Source organism: Toxorhynchites rutilus, chromosome 3 (assembly GCF_029784135.1).
Source record: "Toxorhynchites rutilus septentrionalis strain SRP chromosome 3, ASM2978413v1, whole genome shotgun sequence".
Lineage (NCBI taxonomy): Eukaryota > Metazoa > Arthropoda > Insecta > Diptera > Culicidae > Toxorhynchites > Toxorhynchites rutilus.
The window spans coordinates 227,053,784-227,077,979 of record NC_073746.1 but is presented as its reverse complement, the minus strand read 5'-3'; the positions used below and the strand labels follow the sequence as shown (position 1 = coordinate 227,077,979).

At 38.1% G+C, this 24,196-nt stretch overlaps 2 protein-coding genes across 3 annotated transcripts; one reads left to right on the top strand and one right to left on the bottom strand.

Annotated features, from left to right (window-relative positions):
• Nucleotides 1-9,304: 9,304 nt before the first annotated feature.
• Nucleotides 9,305-11,078, top strand: LOC129777168 (ribokinase). Its single transcript, XM_055783262.1, has 5 exons — nt 9,305-9,457; nt 9,758-9,899; nt 9,954-10,499; nt 10,556-10,709; nt 10,789-11,078. The coding sequence occupies exons 2-5, from the start codon at nt 9,844-9,846 to the stop codon at nt 10,993-10,995; spliced, it is 963 nt and encodes a 320-aa protein (XP_055639237.1). The 5' UTR covers nt 9,305-9,457; nt 9,758-9,843; the 3' UTR covers nt 10,996-11,078.
• LOC129777167 (uncharacterized protein DDB_G0283697) lies at nt 11,019-22,449 on the bottom strand. 2 transcript variants are annotated; one of them, XR_008743207.1, is made up of 5 exons: nt 21,916-22,449; nt 21,044-21,584; nt 16,124-18,395; nt 15,424-16,046; nt 11,019-11,363 (listed from the first exon to the last, which is right to left on the bottom strand). XR_008743207.1 is itself a non-coding variant. In XM_055783260.1 (4 exons), exons 2-4 carry the CDS (start codon nt 21,537-21,539, stop codon nt 15,584-15,586), a joined length of 3,231 nt encoding a protein of 1,076 aa, XP_055639235.1. In that variant the 5' UTR covers nt 21,540-21,584; nt 21,916-22,449; the 3' UTR covers nt 15,182-15,583. The 2 variants fall into 2 exon arrangements, 1 of the variants encoding a protein (XP_055639235.1); XM_055783260.1 differs by lacking the exon at nt 11,019-11,363 and having other exon boundaries at nt 15,182-16,046.
• Nucleotides 22,450-24,196: the final 1,747 nt, after the last annotated feature.

The following is a 24,196-nucleotide window of genomic DNA, read 5'->3' as shown; positions in this document are numbered from 1 at the left end:
ATTGTTACAGACTCCAGCAAATGGAAAGACTTGTTTGTTAGTATGTCTGTATTCTTCGGAGGTTGGAACAATACTCAATAGTGAAAATTATGCTGTCAACCAGCTTGATTATTCATGGGCTTCTAGGATGATCGTCTAATGTGGTTTCTATGGAACACTTATTATAACTTATTGAATAACTTGGTATTCCCAATAATTTTTTGGGGCACAACCTTAACACCTGCTTTACCATAGCGTCAGTTCAATGCATTGATTCAATGTCAAAGGCATCAACGAAGTCTTTATGATGACGGAAAACAAACAATGAATATTTGCCTCACAGAAATTCATTACTAATAGCCTAGCGCAAATATTTCCCTCCCGCTATCTCCCCTCCTTGTCGCCACGTTCGGATCGACATGTTCACCCGCAACAGCGCATTACATTAAAACGCACGCACGTACACACACAAAAATGTCAATATATTGATGGTTTGAAGCAATTAAATATGCACACACTTATCTCCGTTTTGCGCTCTTCTCAACAGAAGCCCTTTTTGGTAATATTTCCGGTCCAGATAAGCTTAGCTGTCATCCTTTGTGGAGAGAGTTTTGCTACCGTTATGCGAAACCAAATCACAGACGAAATTCCAGAACATTTATTTTCATGGTGAGCTGACGATAGCCTAGCCTGATGATTCCCCACACAATTGTGTAGCTTAGAACCTTAATGCAATGGTGTCGGTTTTATGCAATTATTGCAGTGCTATAGACATCAGCGAGTAAGTAATTTGGTCGCGTCCACAGCTCAATCCGAAACTAAGACACGTGAGACTTTAAACTGTTTTAGCTCATTCGTCTCTAACCTTCAAAAAGGTCCTTGAGAAACTTTACTTTTTTCTCGTATTACTCCTACACTCCTCACCGTCCAGCTCGCCAGCAACGATGTTGTTCAGTCGGTGTCCTCACGAAGAATGAAAGTTTGCCTCAGTGAGATCCACTGTTTATACTCTAGGCAAATATTTCCCTTCGTTCTACTTCTTTTCCTTTGTTCACGGAGACTTTAAGTCTTACGATTTCCCCTTCGTTGCTCGTCCACAAGTTGCTCGTTATTGACAGCTCTGTTCGGGAAAGCACACAAATGGACAGAACAAATGTATGGGAAAATGGAAACGCTTATAGTTTTCATGAATTTTAACCATTTATACACCATGGGATTGTATTGTATAGCATATCAAACAGATCTTAGGGAGTAGACGTAGTTCTACGTCAAAAAATACCGGATATTGGAAAAGTCCACAATTTCTCGTTCACACAACATAAATAACGACGTCGTTGGGATTTTCTGAGGCGAAAAATCTCCGGTTTCATCTTCCTTCGGAAGGAAAGTGAAAGAAGCCCGGCTCATGAGTTGTCGAGTCTGATAGGTAGGAACAGTTGTAGTCGCCTTCCTAATGTCGGTGATTAGCACTGAAATGGCGGAAATCCGCGTTGACGGCATTGAGCTTCGTATTACGAAATGGGGGAGTAAGCATGACAATATGGGTTTGCAGAGAAAATGAGCACACCATTAAAATAAAAATTATGAATGAAAATTATTGTTCCCAAATTAAATTAGTACTCTATGTAAATGATAATCACTTTTACTTGCAATTAGTGAAAAAATGTCATGCAAAAATTGTGTCTAAAGATAATTTTATATTATAATAGTAAGTTTTGGTGAGGATAACCGGAAAATTCATAGAAAATAGTTTAAATTAGGGTCAGAACAACGTACTTCTAGTAGGTAAACAACGCCAAGAAAAAATTATCTTACAAATTTTAGTAATTTAAAACTGCTTTATGGCCGACTAATCTGATAGAGAAGAGTTGGCCTCATACAAACTAATGTCGTATCCAGATGTCGACACCATTCCGCCGTCAACGCGAATAGACCGACAAAAAATAAGCGAAGATAAAAAAACAACAACATAAATCATAACAAAAGAACTCATTAGTTAGCTAGCATAGCATAGCAAAACCATAATTAAAAATAAGGTTTCATTACTGAAATGGCAATTTTTTTAAATTAAATTAAGATTTACTCATAACATTAATTTATGAACAGTACTCAAAATTACTCAGTGGATATTATTATGATGAATATATATATATATATATATATATATATATATATATATATATATATATATATATATATATATATAAATTTATATATATATAAATGGAGTGATATCTGTCTGTCTGATTCTTATAGACTCCGAAACTACTGAACCGATCGACATTAAAATTGGTATGTAGGGGTTTTTGGGGTCGGAGAAGGTTTTCGTGTCAGTTTGAGACCCCTCCCCCCTCTCTAAGGGGGGCTGCCATACAAATGAAACACAAATTTCTGCATTACTCGGAAATTAATCAAGCAAACCAAACCAAAGTTGGCATGTGAAGGTTTTAGGGTGCAATAAATGTTTCTATGATGGTTAGACACTCCTCCTCCCACTCAAAGGTGGGGGGGGTGTATCTGCCATACAAATAAAACACAAATTTCTGCATTACTCGGAAATTAATCAGGCAAACCAAACCAAAGTTGGCATGTGAAGGTTTTAGGCTGCAGTAAATGTTTCTATGATAGTTAGACACTCCTCCCCTCACTCAAACGGGGGGTTATCTCCGTTTTGCGCTCTTCTCAACAGAAGCCCTTTTTGGTAATATTTCCGGTCCAGATAAGCTTAGCTGTCATCCTTTGTGGAGAGAGTTTTGCTACCGTTATGCGAAACCAAATCACAGACGAAATTCCAGAACATTTATTTTCATGGTGAGCTGACGATAGCCTAGCCTGATGATTCCCCACACAATTGTGTAGCTTAGAACCTTAATGCAATGGCGTCGGTTTTATGCAATTATTGCAGTGCTATAGACATCAGCGAGTAAGTAATTTGGTCGCGTCCACAGCTCAATCCGAAACTAAGACACGTGAGACTTTAAACTGTTTTAGCTCATTCGTCTCTAACCTTCAAAAAGGTCCTTGAGAAACTTTACTTTTTTCTCGTATTACTCCTACACTCCTCACCGTCCAGCTCGCCAGCAACGATGTTGTTCAGTCGGTGTCCTCACGAAGAATGAAAGTTTGCCTCAATGAGATCCACTGTTTATACTCTAGGCAAATATTTCCCTTCGTTCTACTTCTTTTCCTTTGTTCACGGAGACTTTAAGTCTTACGATTTCCCCTTCGTTGCTCGTCCACAAGTTGCTCGTTATTGACAGCTCTGTTCGGGAAAGCACACAAATGGACAGAACAAATGTATGGGAAAATGGAAACGCTTATAGTTTTCATGAATTTTAACCATTTATACACCATGGGATTGTAGTGTATAGCATATCAAACAGATCTTAGGGAGTAGACGTAGTTCTACGTCAAAAAATACCGGATATTGGAAAAGTCCACAATTTCTCGTTCACACAACATAAATAACGACGTCGTTGGGATTTTCTGAGGCGAAAAATCTCCGGTTTCATCTTCCTTCGGAAGGAAAGTGAAAGAAGCCCGGCTCATGAGTTGTCGAGTCTGATAGGTAGGAACAGTTGTAGTCGCCTTCCTAATGTCGGTGATTAGCACTGAAATGGCGGAAATCCGCGTTGACGGCATTGAGCTTCGTATTACGAAATGGGGGAGTAAGCATGACAATATGGGTTTGCAGAGAAAATGAGCACACCATTAAAATAAAAATTATGAATGAAAATTATTGTTCCCAAATTAAATTAGTACTCTATGTAAATGATAATCACTTTTACTTGCAATTAGTGAAAAAATGTCATGCAAAAATTGTGTCTAAAGATAATTTTATATTATAATAGTAAGTTTTGGTGAGGATAACCGGAAAATTCATAGAAAATAGTTTAAATTAGGGTCAGAACAACGTACTTCTAGTAGGTAAACAACGCCAAGAAAAAATTATCTTACAAATTTTAGTAATTTAAAACTGCTTTATGGCCGACTAATCTGATAGAGAAGAGTTGGCCTCATACAAACTAATGTCGTATCCAGATGTCGACACCATTCCGCCGTCAACGCGAATAGACCGACAAAAAATAAGCGAAGATAAAAAAAAACAACATAAATCATAACAAAAGAACTCATTAGTTAGCTAGCATAGCATAGCAAAACCATAATTAAAAATAAGTACTCAGAATTACTCAGTGGATATTATTCTGATGAATATATATATATATATATATATATATACATATATATATATATATATATATATATATATATATATATATATATATATATATATATATATATATATATATATATATATATATATATATATATATATATATATATATATATATATATATATATATATATATATATATATATATATATATATATATATATATATATATATATATATATATATATATATATATATATATATATATATATATATATATATATATATATACATATATATATATATATATATATATATATACATATATATATATATATGTGTATATATATATATATATATATATATATATATATATATATATATATATATATATATATATATATATATATAAATTTATATATATATATTCTTATAGATTCTATATATGATTCTTATAGACTCCGAAACTGCTGAACCGATCGACATTAAAATTGGTATGTAGGGGTTTTTGGGGTCGGTGAAGGTTTTAGGGTGCAATAAATGTTTCTATGATGGTTAGACACTCCTCCTCCCACTCAAAGGTGGGGGGGGTGTATCTGCCATACAAATGAAACACAAATTTCTGCATTACTCGGAAATTAATCAGGCAAACCAAACCAAAGTTGGCATGTGAAGGTTTTAGGCTGCAGTAAATGTTTCTATGATAGTTAGACACTCCTCCCCTCACTCAAACGGGGGTCTGCCACACAAATGAAACACAAATACCTGCATTACTCGGAAATTAATCAAGCAAACCAAACCAAAGTTGGCATGTGAAGGTTTTAGGCTGCAATAAATATTTCTATGACAGTTAGACACTCCTGCCCTCACTCAAAGGAGGGGCTGCCATACAAACGAACCACAAATTTCTGCACTTCTCGAGAATTAATCAAGCAAATGAAACCAAATCAGACATATCGACGTTTAAGGGTGCAATAAAGGTTTCTATGGTGGTTGGGCGCTCCACCCCCCTCTCTAAGGGGTAGCTGACATACATACGAAACACAAATTTCTGCATTACTCGAGAATTAATCAACCAAACGAAATAAAATTTGGCATGTAGAGGTTTTAGGATGCAATAAATGTTTCTATGGTGGTAAGATACTCCTCCCCCCTCTCTTAGAGGGGGCTACCATACAAATGAAACACAAATTTATGCATTACTCAAGAATTAATCAAGCAAATGAAACCAAAGTTAACATGTGAAGGTTTTAGGGTGTATAAAATGTTTCTATGGTGGTTAGACACTCCTCCCCCTCTTTAAGTGGGGGGGGGGCTGCCATAAAAATGAAACACAAATTTCTACATTACTCGAGAATTAATCAAGCAAATGAAACCAAATTAGGCATTTGGAGGTTTTAGGGTGCAATAAATGTTTCTATGGTGGTTTGACACTCCTCCCCCCTCTCTAGATGGGGAAGGGAGGCGGGGTCTGCCATACTGATGAAATACAAACTTCTGCATAACTCGAGAACTAATCAAGCACAATTTGGGATGTGAGGGTTTTTTGGTATACGAAATGTGTCTATGATGGTATGACACCTCTCCCTCTTCTGAAATGAAGAGGGGGTCTCATAAAAATGTTACACATATTTCAACCAAAAATATTCCAATCAAACATGACAATTGAAATTTTTTGCAAAAGTCTGAAGGAAAAAGGGAAAATTCGGAAAATTAAATTCCCTTATGCTCTACAATTACATAGTGACAAGCGTTGTTAGTCCATTTGATGTTTGCTCTAACGAAATATCTTTATCTTCTTCTATCTATCTTCTATATACCAATAAAAATGGATTGCCGAATATGTTGATAAGAGCAAAACTCGAGGAAGGAATTGTCCGATTTATGGCAGTCTTTATTCTATCATATTTTCTGTATCAAACATTTATTCCATGTAACGGAGCAACATGTTTTTTTGCAAGTGGTTGAAAAATCTTCAACAAGAATTGTGTCAGAAAATAATCTGATATTAGAATGATGAGTTTTGGTAGAAGTACTAGGAATTTTATAGTGAAAGGTAAATTCAACGGGGTCGATTAGAAGATCAATCAATGAACAGTTCTGCGATTTGAACCATGAACTTGCGCTTAGTAAAAAACGTGAATGTTTGAAGATTTTGGGCGGGACGAAGCTTGCCGGGTCAGCTAGTAAATAATAAATTTTCGGAAGTTGATGATGACAACCGATTACACTTTGCTTCGTAAACCAGGCTAACTTCAGAGAACAGTCTTCGCTGTAATACTTCTTCAAAGAGCTGTAAGTTAAACTCTAGCAATGCTTGCCCTCGATTGACTGCTTAGATTTTAATGATCACAAAATTTGGAATCGAACGCAAACGTGATTCACATTTCGTCGATTTCGTTAGTTTCATTTACAGGTCTTGAAGACGACGATGATCTGACGATATTTTATGTACTCCAATAACATTGCCAGCAAGATTGTTCACGTTTCAAGAACGCCTAAATAGTCTGGCTTGATCCTCGGATCTAAAAAGGTTGCAATAAAGTAATTCTGATCTTCTAAGTAGTTGAATCAGAAGAAACCCTGTTGAAGATTATTTGCAGAAAACTTGAATCTCTTTTAACACTTTGACGCTCATAGTGTTTTGGCGAAAAAGTTCGTAATAACCTGGAGGGCCCAATGGTTGATTCTTATACTAGATGGTGCCAGGAACCCATCTAGCATAAAATTTTATCCCCATCTGCCATATAAGGGGCTCCGGGGCTCTGGCAACCCGATCCTAACCAATGCAAATTGAGCGTAGGCAGCATAAGGCCTTGTTCCCACTGCAGCGAGACGTCAGCGTGGCTTGGGCGGGGCGTGTGATGTGTTCTTACCGATGTGTTCACACCAGACTGACGTGTCTGGTGTGAACACATAATTGCGACCAGTACGAGTCACATGTCGAAATTTAATACGACCGTAAAGGGTTTAATTTATAAGTTCAATCTTGAAGCATAATCTTAGCTTTAGTATCATTGATTGGCATAGTTATTATGAATTTAACGATGTTGATGGTATTCACGTAAAAATTCGTATTGACAGTGTGTTAGTAGGAAAAAGATACACAGTGTTATTTATTTATTATAATGCTAGCCGATAACGCATTCTTTTGCATCTTTTCGCTGTAGATTGAACATTAGAAAGCAGTACTACACGCTACATATGAATGATAAAATGACTCTCATTCATACTGATTCGAATGCTATTGGAATAAAATTGTTGAGTTGGGGAAAATATTATTGTGATCAAGCCATAACATAACAAGTCATCCAGTTTCGTATTCGCAAATAAAAGTCCGACTGCCGGATATCAGGCCTATCCGGTATCCGGCCAAACTAACGGATAGTAGTCATCACTAATTGATACCAATTTTTTCAGACCTTTTCCTCTACTTAAAACTGATTATGTTTGTCTACGAAAATTATCCTCAATGGGCATAAGAAATGTTTATAAATACTGCAGGGTGATAGAAAATTAGTTTTTGCGCATTTTTTAGTAATCATAAGCAGTTTTGCATCAACAACAAAAAAAATTTTTGCTTCGATATAACGTAACGAGAAAAAAATAAAGTTGCGTTATATCGAGGTATAACTGTATATTTCCTGCCATTTATTCGAAATATTGATTTTGGACGAAATGGGGACATTTTTTATAAAGGAATTGTGTTCTTGGTTAAAAAAACCGAGACAAAAACATTCACCAAAAATTTATTTTTCAAAATATTAAAAAAAATCCTATGTACGATAACAGAGAATTTGGTGGAGAATCTGGGAAAAAAATCATCAAAATCGGATGGACCGTTCCGGAGGTTGAACTCCCACCAGTTTGCAAAACATGGTTTCGAGAAAAACGCGTTTGAAATTTTGGATACATTTATTTCGTTTATTTACATCGTATCTTCAGTCTGCAATCCCTGAACTATAAAACTGTCTTCCAACGCTTAAAAGGTGATTTTCCTGTCGCTTTTTTGTCGCAAAGTTGGACTTACAGGCTTCTCTAGCTGCTTTTGACACTCGCATCTCTACTCGTTCGAATCGTTTCTTATCAGATTTTCCGCAGAAATTGTTCCGGTCCAATTTCAAGCTTAAATTATTTCATGATCTCCAAAACGCCCTGTTGACCATAAGTGAAGTTACAAGTTGCTATATTTGCTATTGTTGGCCATCAGTGAAGTTACAAGTTGCTTTATTTGCTGCAATTTTCAAAATTAACTTTCAACAATGAATGGGTTTTGAAGACATTGGCCAAATACAAGCATTAGAGCTTTCGTTTGTATTTTGTGTGAAGTCTCCCAATCATCTTTCCAGTAAGTCATCACGACTTAGCTCCTCGTATATTGAACGAATCGCCAGAAGGATATCCATTCCAGTGAGCAACTGATGTATTCGTTGCGCGCTCCTTACGTGAATACTTAGGTCCACTAATTGGCTTGTAACATCGGAATGGAGCATCGGGCGAACCCTGGGACGAAAAGTACAGTAAAGTAGATATTCCAGAGAACATTCTAAACCAGATTTTTTTTCAAGTTTCTATAGTTTACTACCCCCTGAATTCTCAAGCTTCGTTTCTTTTTCAACTAATAAATGCGGGCAGATTGCGGGCCTGATCACGAATGTCACTTCATGGTGGAAACGAAATAAAATGTATATGCTGTATAACATTGTATACAAATCATTTTGTTTTCACCGTGAGGTGACGTTCGTGAACAGGCCCTACATGAACTATTTCTATTTTCCTACGTTCACAATCCGGTCGTATCTTGGACATCACTCTCTATAATTTTTGACGCAGGATTATGCGTTTTTTGAATTGTTTTAAACCAGAGAACATTTCTTTTTTTTTAATGGTTTCAACATCAATAACTGTTCTTACAGCAATCGAAATAAAATTCATTAGGGCGAGAAGGAAAAATGGGAAATACTTGGAATTTTAGTAAGTTTAACCTATTTACCAATTGGGAAATTGCAGTATAGAGCACATCAAACAAATTTACGAGGAATTCCGATCACATTATATGCAAATGTAACCCATTCAACAAATTATAATCGACACCTCAATTCACAATACATTGGAATTTCAGATTTAGATACTAATTTTTTGTTACGTAGTTTTTGAACGCCAAACAGGTATCAAAATGTAATAATTTACTAAACGGCAGCACACATTTTATGCATTTATTCACGTCTGATGAAATATGCTTGAACTAATTAATCTTTGGTTGTATTTTTATTACGGCAACTATCGTCATCATCGTCAGTAATGGTAATGTAAAACTCGATATGATTTTCATATTTCCGAATAGATTCATGTTGGTTATTTACCCAAAAGTACAAAATTGTGATGAAATATGAATTGATCCTGTAGAATAAGCACACGAGACAACGGAGGTGGAATGACAAAAATAGAAAATGTTTTCATTGCAAAAAGTTGATGTGCTTCCCGTCCTCCTTCGTTTCGAATAAACACTCGGTTTGGCACTCAAATGAAATAAAAACATAAACCAATATAATTTTTCTTATCAGCTCTATTTGATAAGTATACTTGTCGCTTTTTGCCACACAGGAGAACCGTTTTTGCATTCATTATTATTTACGTCCGCTGGAGATAAAACTATATTTCCGTATAAAGAATATAGTTGTTAAGTTAAAATGTCCAAAAGTTACGATGTTGTAGTGTGTGGCTCGTGTATAATGGATTTCATAAGGTAAGAGCAATGATTGAGCCGCCGAAAGTCCATTAATGAATCCTCCGCACGTAGTTACGTTCCACGCCTCCCGAAGGTGGGCGAAACATTGCACGGCACACGGTTCGAAACGGGATTCGGCGGAAAAGGGGCCAATCAATGTGTTGCGGCAGCGCGCCTCGGTAGTCGCACTGCGATTATCGGAAAACTAGGAAACGACTCGTGGGGAAATATTTACTATGATGCCCTCCGGTCCGAAGGAGTAAATCTAGAGCGCGTGGAAATTGTCGATGGGCAGACCACCGGAATCGCCCAAATTAATGTGGCCGATAACGGGGACAATCAAATTGTGATCGTCGCGGGGGCGAATAACATGCTTCAAACGGAGGATGTTCAAAAAAGTGAGCACTTACTGAGCGACGCGAAAGTTTTGATTTGTCAGCTTGAAACTCCTGCGCTTGCTACAATTGAAGCGTTGAGGACATTTCCGGGTGTATCTATCATGAACGCTGCGCCAGCGATGGACGATATTCCCCATGAACTTCTGAGGTATTGCACGGTATTTTGTGTTAATGAGTTGGAGGCAGCGCTTATTACAGGGTTGGAAGTTAGAACAGTGATGTAGTGACTTCATTTGTGTTTTTAAAAAATTGTTATTGAAAGTAATTTTCTTTTAGGCAAGCTAAAAATGCATTGCTGAAATTACGCGATATGGGATGCCAAACAGTTATAATTACACTCGGTGAAAATGGGGCTATTTTCGGTTCAAAAATCAGCACAACAATCAAACACGTGAAGCCACATAAGGTTGACAAAGTAGTCGATACTACGGTAAACAAATTATTCCAATATTGATTGTGATGCAACGGAAGTAAGAGAATATTTTTCTTTCACATAATATATTCCGTAGGGTGCAGGGGATGCTTTCATCGGAGCTTTGGCACACTTTATCGCTCGAAATCCGACTTCAGATCTCACGTGCTGTATTGCTGCTGCAAACAGGGTTGCGTCCATATCGGTTCAAAAACGTGGAACTCAAAAAAGTTACCCCAGATTCGAAGAAACTGGTCTTCCAACCGAATTGTTATCCGACCAAGGGGATTGGGAATGCATTTAGATACGAGTAATGTAGCCTTATAATCATCTATTGTTTTTATTTTTATTGTAACTGAATAAAGTTTAGTATGTTATTACAAATTATTTATCAGTAATCATTATCAGTTGATGCTTGTGCTATAATGTCGATAATCTTCAAAATCCAGCATCCAGAATATGTTTATTAATCATAGGTCTGTTGAAATTGAGTGCTTCTATTTACATACTACAAATTCACGAGTTAAGTTTGGAAACTTAAAACATTTTCAGCAAAAACACAACACACTAATCCTAAATTAATAAGTTTTTTTTTCCAAAACAAAAAATCTGTTAAATTTCCGGTGTTCCATCCAGTCAAATTTCCGGTGTTCCATTCCAGTTCACGGCATCCTGAAAAAAAACGATAAAATTTTTATATTGCATTCATAACAAATATAACCCAGTAATTTATAATCTACCCTAATCTGCATCAAAAACATTTGAACAATACCGACAACTCTGGGTCGTCCATATAACGCGTAACACTCACTAAGTGCATCGATCGCAGGTTGCCCCGTCCAGTTGAGGGGCTTGCATGAAATGACATAGGGAGAGCTAGCAGCGAGGGGTTTAGTTGTCGATGTGAAAATTGATATCGTGTCTGTTTCTAGAGGGCTGAAAGAGTGTGCATCAAATTTGGCCCTTTGATGAAAGAAGAATTTTGTGATCTACCGCAAACGATTTAGCACACGCCTATCCGAAATGGCTGAGAATACTTATATACACGCAAATTAAGGAATCAAACAGTATGGAAAAATTATTTATTTCAGTCTTTATGTTGTTTGATGAATCTACTCTGTTTCTACGCTAGTCTCTCTTTGACCGTTCACAAGTTTTGCGAATTCATAAAATTAAAAATGTATAAAACAATTTAACTCAAAATGATTTTTATTTTTTCTTCTAAAAGCGGGAAGTATATCCAATAATGCGGTCGATTCTTTTATTATATTGGAAACTTAATAGCGCATGGTTCATTACACAAATAACCCCTTTGAACCTTCCCCACACATTGATTGGCAATGATTGACAATCAAGGATTTAACTCATTATTTTAGATTCTGTCGGATTGAGTTGAATCCTTGCATTGGTCGACTTGGATTTGATTACGTCACACATTGACCTATTTTGGGAAGCAAGATAAAAAATGTAGGCTGCACCACGAGCCGAAAAAAAAACATTGATGAAGTTCTGTTCCCGATGAACAGAACACTAACAAAGATATTTTATCATCGAACACGAACACAAGTTCTAGCATATGAACACACCATCTACATCACGGAACTTCAGACGAGCAGATGGAGCAGCTTCATCGTTCTCAAGAGTTGTAAAAGATAAGTTAAAACGCTTTGCACAAAAAAATCTGTACCGTCTGCTTGACACACGAACGCTAGGTGATCGCAAAGAGACAGCACTACTATGAGCACTTGAACAGTGCACAGACAGGAAACCAGGACGATGCTGAGGAGGACTATACCGGTATAGTGAACTACAACGACGTAATACTTCCTACGATGAGTGAAGTGAAGGAGACCATTAAACAGCTTAAAAATTCACAAAGCAACTTGAAATATTGCATCGCAGCTTAGCTTTTCAGGAAATACAAGTAAGCCCAAAACCACTTTCAGTTCCAGAAGAAAGGAAAGGAGTGAGCTATCTCGTTTTATTAAGAAGGTGGCAAGTAGGATTGAGAAACTCTGCGGAATACACGTACAATGCTAGGACAATAGCGCAGGTGCTAAGGATGACCGACCTTGGAGAGAAAACGACTGGAACAATACTTGGGACCTCCCTTAGCCCCCATTGTTCCTTGAGTTCGGTATTAAGATACTAAACATCCTTTCTTACTTGTGTGATGCCCGCCTCATTCTATATACACACACATCAAATTCTAGCGCCCGTTTTGTCTTCGCTCTTTCTAAACTAAGCGTAAAAACAATAGAGCGCTGTCATACCAACCGTCTCAACAGATAAAGCAATGTAGACAAACCAGATTTGAGCGCGGTTTAAAATTGGATATATGAACCGGCGTAAGGATACGGTGCAGTAAGGATGTTCGAAGTTTAAAGCGAACGATGTTGACAACAAAACATTTCATCTTTGTATCGTTACGCGTCGATTCGTCTGGGCGCAGGTGTGCGCAAGAAGTGAGAGTTCAACTAGGTGAAAAAAATTGCACATCAGCACCGCGTTGCATTCCGAATGTCTCTGGATTCGGCGAGTTGCCCTTCAGCAGATGAGCGCAGCGGCACTTGTCAGTTGTCTGGGCCATGTTTTTTCCTTCTACCGTTCATTGTCAATAGTTAGTATGTTTGGGGGAAGTTATCAGGCAAGCATCTACTTGATTGCTCGACGGCAGAAGAGATTCGTACGCTACCGCAGATCCTCCAAGCATACAATTTCTACACATCACATCTTCGTCAACTTGAAAGTTGCATGAGGCTTGAACCATTTAGAATCTGGAGTCACTGTTCGTTTCATAGCAGTGGTCGTAGTAGGCGTATCTGAAATCATTTGACCGCAAATTGTTTGGAAAGACTGTATCTATCGATGTTGGAAATTCATTGGTCAGTTTTGTTTTGAAAAATCGAGAAATCGCTGAAAGTCAAAAAAAAAGTCAGACTGCCAATCGAAAAATATTGGGCGGAATTGAAGATGGATGTCAAAGAGATACTGCAGACGTGAATGGATGGTGGAATACAATGGCCGCTGATATTGATCAACAGAGAGTCCAAATTTTGATAAATGAGATCCGAACGAAAGTATAAACATTAGTCAAAACATTAATGGAATAATTTGTTGATTTTTTTTTTTTGAAAAAAACAATACATTATCTGCATTGATATAAACACATTTTGTGTTCCTTCAACCAACTCCCAAACCCAAATGAATTATGATTCCAGATTCTAAATGTTCCGAACTATATTCCTCTTTTTTCTGAGATTCGTTAATTTATGACTAAGCTAACTTAACCAGAAATTTTCTGCGGAGAAACTGTGCGGAAAGCACGTATCTCCATGCTGGTGCTTTGTGGCCCTGACCTAGAAATTGTCGGTTAATCGCACAGGTACTAAGGATGACCGAATTCCTTCTCCATTTTCAACACCATTGGTCCTTTCAGAAGCGTCTTTGGGACAAATTAAGTCTTGCCGTAAACCATATCTGGACGGTTGTGATGGCAGGTGAGCTGACACTCCGCTTGCGCCGAGTGCAGAGCGCTGTATCCTCTGTCAACGGCACAAACAGCCTGGTATAGCGCTTTTTGGCTAGTGCGTTCTGCGAAGTAATCGCGTTGTTGTTGTACCTGGGTAACACAGTGCAAAAATGTCAACGATTCCAATTTACGTGGTAGTGTCACTCTTTCCTGTGCCGATTGATGATGGTGCAGTCTGTTTCTCTGAATGCTTTTAACATCCTAATCTCACGTTCTTCTAGGTCAATTTTGTTCCATTTGACTATTCCGAAACAGAAGGTCAGCAGTGGAACCACAAATGTTGATCATACGTACCTCCCCGCCTTCAGAAGTCTTTAGAACAAAGTTCACTCGACTCACGAACTTGTCTCTCAGCTTCGTCTCGATGTCGGAGTGGGGAATCCCACTAAGGTCCTGGAAACCGAAATATTTCTAAGATTCGTCGCGAATTATGTCCATTATAAACTCGCACTCGTAGATCTTAAAGCCTCTGGATTCGGTAAGTTGTCCCATCAGCAGATGGACGCAGCGGTACATGTCTAGACCATGTTTTTTCTTCTGCAGTTCATCGTCAATAGAAATTATATTTGTGGGAAGTTATCAGACAAGCATCTACTTGCCTGCTCAACGACATAGCCAATTTAATCAAGCATTCAAGACTGGAGTTCTATGGGTTATACATTTCGCTAGAATTCCATAAAAAGCTCAGCAAAGGCGTCGTTCGCATCGAAGCCAGTGGGGAAAAAAGAAGGAATCCAGCGAACATGTGAAAACACAAATTGAAAAATGAAACGCATAATGATTTTTTTAGACAATCTCAATCAATAACTTCAAAGGTATTCATATAGCAAACGAGAGCTATTATCCTATTTGGAAAATCGACAACAAACATTATGACTTCGGCAGTGCAATTCCCCAGATTAGCTATTAATTCGTACATCGACTTCGAAATAAAACATTCAATAGACTTTCTACTTCATAACCTATATCGCATCCAGAAATGCGTATACACCTTATCTTTATTGTAAACTAAACGTTGCATTTTCACTAAAACTTTCGTAAACGTAATCACTTATAATTACGTTTTTGCTAATAAATATCTAGTACAATCAGAAAAGGTCGTTTTCAAAAACTTTGCTCAAATGGAGTAAAAAAATGTTTAAAAAAAATCCCATCCGAAAAAACGGAGGATTATGGTAGAAAAAAACAAACGATATTTACCTCTGAACGGATACACTTTCGATCATAAACCACTCTTCTTATAGACATGATAAACCACTTCGGTTTATTTTCTCTGTGCTCTTGTTAGATGGTATGTTTAGTGAAGGCTATTTACAGACCCTGTTCGGATATCGTCGTCGCGATTAACCTATCCATTATTCTAGGCAGCCGACAACTCGACACAGGTATTTTTCAAATTAACAAAGTCCACCACGGCCAGCAGCGTCTCGATATCTTCGGTTCCATCGAGCTTTGTGGGTGCTCCCACGAGTTGACAATTCTTGCCATCGACATTTATGAAGAAGGTGTCGTTCTTGAAAATGACCGCCCGATCGTACTGCAGATTGAATTTGCCCGGTGTGGCCGTCTTCCGGCGGAACATGATATTGCATGGTTCGTAGTTACGCTTTTCCTCATCGGTGATCGCCCGGTCTTCCACTTCCCCACTGAAAACTTCCTCACCCTCGTTCGGTGGAAGTTTCCGCTTCGTGAGAATTATTTTGTGGGACCACTCCGCCGAGGGAAGCTGAATTTTGGATGCCTCGTTGCCCAGTCCGATCATCGTCATCTCGAAAGACGGTCGCTCCGGTTTATTCTCATTGTTCGGGATGTTGATGACGTACCTGTTTGAAAAAAAGAAAACAAAATACAAGTTACATTCAGTTTCTGTGTCAGTCACTTAGTGTCTCATCGAACTTACCAGGTTTCATAACAGGTAATTTTCTTCATTTTGGGGCTGCTACCAGCAGAACTGGTGAGCGACGAAATTGATCGCTGAACTGCACCACCAACGGGCTTGTTTAGTGCATTGGAAGCATTCCGCAACCCGGTCGAGCTCACAATCGGTCGCGAAATGCTTTTTATCGGAGATCGTTTGAGGGGAGAAGAAGGAGGTGAATCGGGCGATGCTATCAGCTTCACGTTGTTATCCGGATCCGTCAGATCGATCGAGTAGTGCTTGTTGTCGCTATTGGGAACCAGCTTGGCAAATTGTCGATTATCTCCCAGTTTCATCGTCGAGTTGAGAATTCGGGGTGGGTTCTTCTGGGGACTTGTGGAACCGGATCGATTGAGAGCGCCTTGCGATCCAAACCGACCGTTGTTGTTGGATTTGTACACATAATTGTTGTTGTTGCTGGAAGCGAGCGTTTTCACACCAGAACTTTTGTTCGATGGCACTGTTCTATTTCCCGAGGCTGATTTCATGGTGTTCTCATCATGTTGCGAAGGCCTTCGACGATCTCGCATGCTGCCTGGTGTGTTTACTTTTTGAACTTTGTTTGCTGTAACTATGTTGGTTTGTAGCATGTCCTCAAAATCAATTTCCTCTTCCCCCGCAACATTAGCAACCAACGGTCGGGTTGGTTTCTGAGATGCTCTTTCCGCTGCAGGTTGATTCCGGGTGACGTTTGGAGGTCGACCTCGCTTGACCGGTCGATTCGCTCGCAAGTGATCCAAATTGATCGGTCGCTTCCGTTCCAAAATCGATGCCACCAGCTGGTTGTTAGTCTTTGGCTTCTCCGCTGAGTTTGCCTTTTGTGGTGGGCTTGAAAAATCATCTGAATCCTCCTCGTCCTCATCCGTATCCGATTTTGGCATGCTTTTCCTGGCTCCAACCTTGCGAACATCCGGTGAACTGATGGACTTTTTGTTCATTATATCGCCTATGTCAACAATTCTTATTGTTGCCGTTTTCGGTTTGTTAGATTCCGTTTTCTTCAAGTCGCGCTCGGGCGAACAAAACGGATCAAGAAGATTCTGTTCCGATTTGCTTTTTTTCTCGACCGGAGAGCCACCGTGATGAGGCTTGGGAGTCGATTGGGCAGCTGGTTTCGGCAAAATCGGCCTACCAACGGATGAAATTAGAGGTGACTTCAGACCAAATGTTTTTCCGACGATTCTTGTTTTGTCCAATGCTGGCAAACTGTGTGCCTTCGTTAGATTACTTCTGTTTATCTCGGATTCTTTTGTAGTTTTTGAAGAGCTCATAGATTTATCAGCATTCGTCACATTTTGAGGAGATGATGTGGCAGATCCTTTGTCCGAGGAGAATCTTGTACGGCTGGTTCGAAGAAGAGGTTCAGAATCGGAATCCAAAGTGGAATTATGTTCGCCCTCGGATTCTAGTGAAATTGACGGTTTAACAATCCTCGGAGGCCTGCCTCGGGGTCGTTTCGTTACTTGTTGAGATACTTCTCCCGCTTCCATTTCGATAGCTTTCCTTTTTAGCCCGCTTCCAATCGCTGAAGGAGTTACTGTCCTCACGTACGGCTTCACTATCGTTTCATTTCCGGCTGCAATCGGTTTCGTCACCATGGGACTTTTCCGCGTGGTTTTCTTATTTTGCGACGAACCCCTGCTGAATCCAACGATTTGAACTTCGTCATCTTCGTCCTCATCATCTTCTTCTTCATCTTCCTCGTAATCATCAACATAATCATCATCGTCGATGTTATCAAAGTCATTATCATCATCGTCTTCATCAGTCTCATCTTCATACGAAGGCGTTGTTTTTTCGGCATTTTTGAACCGTTTATCCAGAATCGACTTTTCCACCATTTGTTTCTTGACCGCCACGGGATTGATGACTTTAGCCTGAACTGGAGAACCTTTCTTCGGGGCGGGAGCTACCGGTTGTACTTTTCGGACTGCAGGTGCTTTGTCATCTCTTGGGATTGCCTTTTGTGGTTTTTCGGGCTCATTTTGTTTTACCGGTATCTTTGCCCTTTGTGGTTTCTCGGGCTCATTTTGTTTTACCGGTATATTTGCCTTTTGTGGTTTCTCGGGCTCGCTCTGCTTTACCAGTACCTTCGGCTTTTGTGGTCTTTCGTGTTCACTTTGTTTTACCGGTATTTTCACCTTTTGTAATTTTTCAGGTTCACTTGGTTTAACCGGTATTTTCGCCTTTTGTTTCTCAGGCTCCCGTGCCTTCGTCCGTTCTGCTTCCTTACTTCTGGTTGGAAGTGGTTCGTCTGTGGAGGAAATTAAGTCATATAGAAAGAATTAGTGTTAGTGTCAACAATTAATTAATCGTGTTTCAGCAGCAGTTGCATCAATTTATCGTTGAAATTATTTAGTTAAAAGGTAAAGCGTTATGTTTGTTTGCACTTTTTCTAGCCCCGAAAGCGGTTGAAACAGCGAGAAAACAAATAATTCTCGTTGATAGATTATAGATTCTGAAGCAGGTTTTGAGTAACGCCTCAATCAAGTTAACATCTGAGAATTTTTCCATGCAAAAAATTCAGATGTGTTCAGTGTGTTCTGAATAGGCAATAGCACCGCACAACAGAGGTATGCTAGCTTCGAACTTCAGGAAGTGTGGAGTCATACCGCGATCGTCAACAATGAATTTTTAATGAACCCTTTACGATTTCGCGGAAATTTTCTCCATATGATAGTTATCCAAAATATTTTTTAATTTATATAGCATAAATATTCTATGAGCCTATGTATCTAATTGGTAAAACGAGGATTTTGAAACTATTTACATATTTGATTGAAATATTTTCTTTTTCACAATGGTTAGAAATACGCACATACAAAATTCAAAAATAATTTTATTTTGAATTGTATTCAAATCCAACATGACGTGTCAGTTTGTATCGAAATCTCATAAGTTTTTGCCCTTGATGCATCAGGGACGCGGAAAAGATGTTATATAAAATTGTTTTTAATAAACTTCAATAAGCTGAAAGTGCTCGGAGTGATTCAGAAGATTCATTTCTCACACCATTAACCCTCCTGTACTCGCGTGCAAAATCATAACACGTATACTCGCGCACGGTGTCAGACCGAAAATTGAACTTCTCTGTAATGTTTCCATTGTGTATTTTTCAGGCTTTATTGGCATTTTTTTTGAAGAAGTGTGTATGATTGAATGAAAAAACTCCGAAAAATATGTTTTCTTCGTCTTTATTATGTTTTAATAGTCATCTAATTCAGCCTCCTTAAAATGGAGTAATTTTTGATGCTCCAACACAAATAACGAAATTCGAAGTTTTCATTGTTATTAATTGAAAGTAAGCAACTGAATATAATTCATGGAAGTATAAAGAGATATAAAATAACATAGAAACGTATTAATCGATTGTGGTTTCATTGGAGTAAGAATCAGAACATAGCATAACTGAATGCACGAAACAAACATATTTTTTACGTTTCATGCAGTTGTTACGTATTTTTCTGATCTTTTATAGAAGAGAAGAATGTATAACGACCTTCTAGATAATTACCAGATGATAAAGATACTGGAATATAAAGTTTGCATATTTCTAATATTCTTTGTCTCTGTTTTCTTGGTGAACTAAGAATTAATGCTTTTTTTAGATGGGGCATAAAAAGAAGATATAAAAGAATTTCTAGGAACTTCCTTTTCTTTTTCTTGTTTTCTTGTCGATATTTTCCATTATAAAAAAATATCCTCGAAACTGTAACTGTTAAAAATTACCACAGCTACCGATAAGTTAAGTTTACTGTTTACTATTCTTCCACAAGTGAAATTCTTTCACAAGTGTGTTTATGTATGACCATTATATTTAACGAATAACTATACGAAAGCCAAACATTTATATTTTGCTTTTGAACGTATAAATCTAACGACGAATATATCGACGAATAGTTAATATATGGATCCGTTCAATCCAGTTACAAAAAGCACTGAAATCAAATATGAATAGTCCGGTAATTCCGGGCATTATATTCAATAAATATTCCACGCCACTAACATTAATTTATACATTTCATTCAACAATATTCTAGAATATGAAAAAAGGCACTTGTCCAAAAAAGTTACTCCTATACTCGCGTCGGTGTGTCAGACCGAAAATGACCCCTTTGTACCAAAACATGCGATACGCTAAACGATGCCGAACGACGAATAACGAAGCTAGAGAGAATCGCAAAGTCGTAGTTTTGATATTTTCTGAGAAATGAACGAATTATTGATTCTAGGATCAATCATTCGTCTATCCTGACATCACTGACATCTGCTGGAATGAACGCGAATGAATTTCCGACTATTTGCATGAACTTTCTCGCATTGTTTATGTTAAATTGTCAAATTTACAGCTTAGAGATATTTTCCATTTAAAGTAAGAAGCATAGAATTTCGCTCCGATTTTCCACGAGAACATGAAAGAAAATTCAACAGTTTAACGATAATTATTACAGAAAATTTGTTGGCTGTGTGATCTGCTACATACTATTGAGAAGTAAACATTTCTTAATTTATGAGGCAACATCGGTTCAGCTTTGTCTACAATGAACCATATCATTCGTTCACATCAGATTCCAGTTGGTAGATCGACTTACTATCCGGTAGGCTCTTGTGCCGTTTATTACATTTGCCGTTAGTCAAATTAGTTTCCTTTCTAATTGAAATATGAAATATTTCAAATTATTAAGATGCGACAGTATTGAGACATAATTATTGTCGTTGAAATTCAGCTAGACAAATGCGACTTGTTGAGTTTTGAATAAAAGTATTGCGCAAAGCACACATTATTTGACATAATCTCACAGTCATGATGCAATATTTAAATTGCCTTTAAATATGGTACTACACTACGCTTCATCATGTAATAATATAATTAAACAAATAATATAGATTAAAGCATCTTACCTTTATCCGGTAACTCCTCCAACTCCAGCTTCCGCTTGATAACCTGTTTGTTGATTGGCGTTAGCAGCACCCGAGCTTTGCCCAAATTGAGTGTAGTCAAATCCATCTTTTTCAAAACTTCCTTCCGTAAGTTTTTTACGGGTTCCGTTCTCGGAGTGCCATACTTTGGCGGCCGCCCACGGGGTTTTGCGCCAGGCGTGGCGCTTGCGGGACCCTTTCTAGCTACCGCTGGATTCGCAGACAAACTTTTTCTTCCGGCTGCCGATCGCGGCACCACCTCATCATCCTCCTCCTCTTCCTGTCTGTACTCATCTCCGCTAGCATCGCTATCCGGACTGCTGGAGCGGGACGAACCTTTCGAGGTGGTGGCCAATACTACACTATCGTTAAGATATTTGCGGTTTGGTTTAATTGTACGACGAGACCGGCCCGCCGTAAGCGTTAACCCAGCATCAGGCGACGACGAAGACACTTCTTTTTTCTTCAATCGGGGCATTTTGGTAGTACTTCAGTTTTCCTCAATTCGCGGAACAATTGCCTTCTGTAAAGCACAATTATAATGTTCTGATTAGACTTTTATTTATTTGCCGCGTTAAAAATGAATCTGCCGGCAAGCCAATTTCTATGATTTTTAATTGGAATGTTTCGAATTCTAGTTAAGTGTCAAACCAAATAAAGATCCAGAAGTTTAAATCAGAATCAAAAACCCATTAATTTCACAGTGAACTCAGTCCGCGAAAAATAAACACCGTGGCATTTATGTGTAGCCTACTTCCCAGGCTACCAAGACTTTTACGAAGAGGCCAAATATTTCGAGTTCAACACATAGACGACTTCTCTGCAGATACAAAATCAAACAAACCCAAACTCACTTTTACGTTTTGGAACGTTTGCCAAAAGTTAAAAAAGCTAATGCTTCGTTCCGAATTGTTATTGTTTATTCCGTTTCGGCGACTGACTTCTTTCCACTTCGAGCGATTTGACGATGTTTTGGTTACGTTTTGACGACAGTTTTCAAAGCAGGCATTAATTCCCGCGCTCGCAACTTTCACAGTGTCGCCACCTCCGCCGCTTCACTTTCCCAAGCGCTTGTTCGACCCCTTCGATGTTCACTGTGTTGAAGATTTTTCTACTGCTACGATAGCGATAGCAATGGCTTGGATCGGATACAATGAGGCAATTTTCATTCATCCGCACAAAGTTTGTTCGAATTGAAGCTATCCCAGAAAACGAACAATCGTATTAGCGTCACAATTCACTAAAAATTATAATTGAACGCGTCTTAACTTGTCACTCTGCTTCCTTCATCACAACACACAACCGAACTTCAGCCGATGTCGTAGGCTTCATGGATTTGATTAGTCCCTTTTTTGAAAGATAGGCCAGTTATATATATAGGTGGGGTAAATTTTTATAATCGAATCGATCCCGTATACCCTAACACTACTGGCATTCGCTTCTACGTCATTTCTTTTTCATTATCCAGTATGGACCTGATGATGTCACAAAAAGCTACCTCTAACAGTAGCTTATTCCTGCGCTACCTGTGGGCGATGTTTTCTTTCTGGGGTCGATTTTAAAATTCAAGATGGCTGCCACAAATGAAACGGCATTCGACACTGCAGCGCTCCCGTTCGGTCAAAGAGATAAGTACGCCATTTTATTGAATTGGTGTTAAAATAGCGTCCATGGTACCGCTGTCAAAATATGTCTATGTGAAGAAAGTTAGAGATCAAAGCCGGCTTTGTATTATTTTACGAAAATTCGTTGCTCGCATTTATCGATTTGGATTTATATTGTGAAAAAATTGTAAAAAATTGTTCAAGGCCATGAAACTTTTCAATTTCGGCTTCAATAGGTATGTAAAATAAACGATTATTATAATTTTATTTGAAATTTACATTTTACAAATATTGAATATATTTGTATGAAGTTTTGGACGAAGCCTTTGTTGGGTCAGTTGTAGACTGTTTTTTTATTAATATAAAGCCTGAGCCTCGTACCAACTTAGTGTAATTTAGTGTTTAGCTTGTGGAAGTTTTACTTATATTCCTGTTTAACTATTATTTGGTAAATTGTTAGCGTCACTCAAAGCAATGATAAAATATGACTCTAAACATGTGTGATTCATTCATTAGTTACCCAGTTGGTGAGTTTTGAAATACCCAAAAATAGTAATTCAGGTAGTAAAATTAACCCATATCGTACTGAGCTTAAAATTTTTTTTTGCGGTAGCCATTGGTGTAATTTTGATCACTGGCGTTAGAAAACTCTAATATTCAAGATTTTCTTTTCAGTCTTCAATTTTCCTGCATTTTTTGTAGGAGGTTTTTCGAATGTTTTTTTACACATCAAAATGCGTGTTCTTTTGGCAAAATAATACTGTGGTAAAGTTTACATACTTTCGGATTTTATTAGGTGCTGTTATTTATTCGGTTACTAGCTAACCCGGCAAACTTCGTCCTGCCCATTTACTTGATTAATTCTCGAGTAATGCAGAAATTTGTGATTTATTTGTATGGCAGCCACCCCTAAGAGAGGGGGGAGGGGTATCTAACCACCATAGATACATTCATTGCACCCTAAAGTTTCCATATGCCTAATTTGGTTTAATTTGCTTGATTAATTCTCGGGTAATGCAAAAATTTGTGTTTCATTTGTTCGGCAGCCCCCTCTAAGAGAGGGGGAAGGAGTATCTTAACACCATAGAAACATTTATTGCATCCTAAAACCTCCACATGCCAAATTTGGTTTCATTTGCTTGATTAATTCTCGAGTAATGCAGAAATTTGTGTTTCATTTGTATGGCAGCCCCCCCCTTGAGTGGGGGAAGGACTGTCTAACCATCATAGAAACATTTATTGCACCCTAAAACTTTCACATGCCAACTTTGGTTTCGTTTGATTGATTAATTTCCGAGTAATGCAAAAAATTGTGTTTCATTTGTATGGCAGCCCCCTCTAAGAGAGGGGGAAGGAGTATCTTATCACCATAGAAACATTTATTGCATCCTAAAACCTCCACATGCCAAATTTGGTTTCATTTGCTTGATTAATTCTTGAGTAATGCAGAAATTTGTGTTTCATTTGTATGGCTGCCCCCCCCTTTGAGTGGGGGAAGGACTGTCTAACCATCATAGAAACATTTATTGCA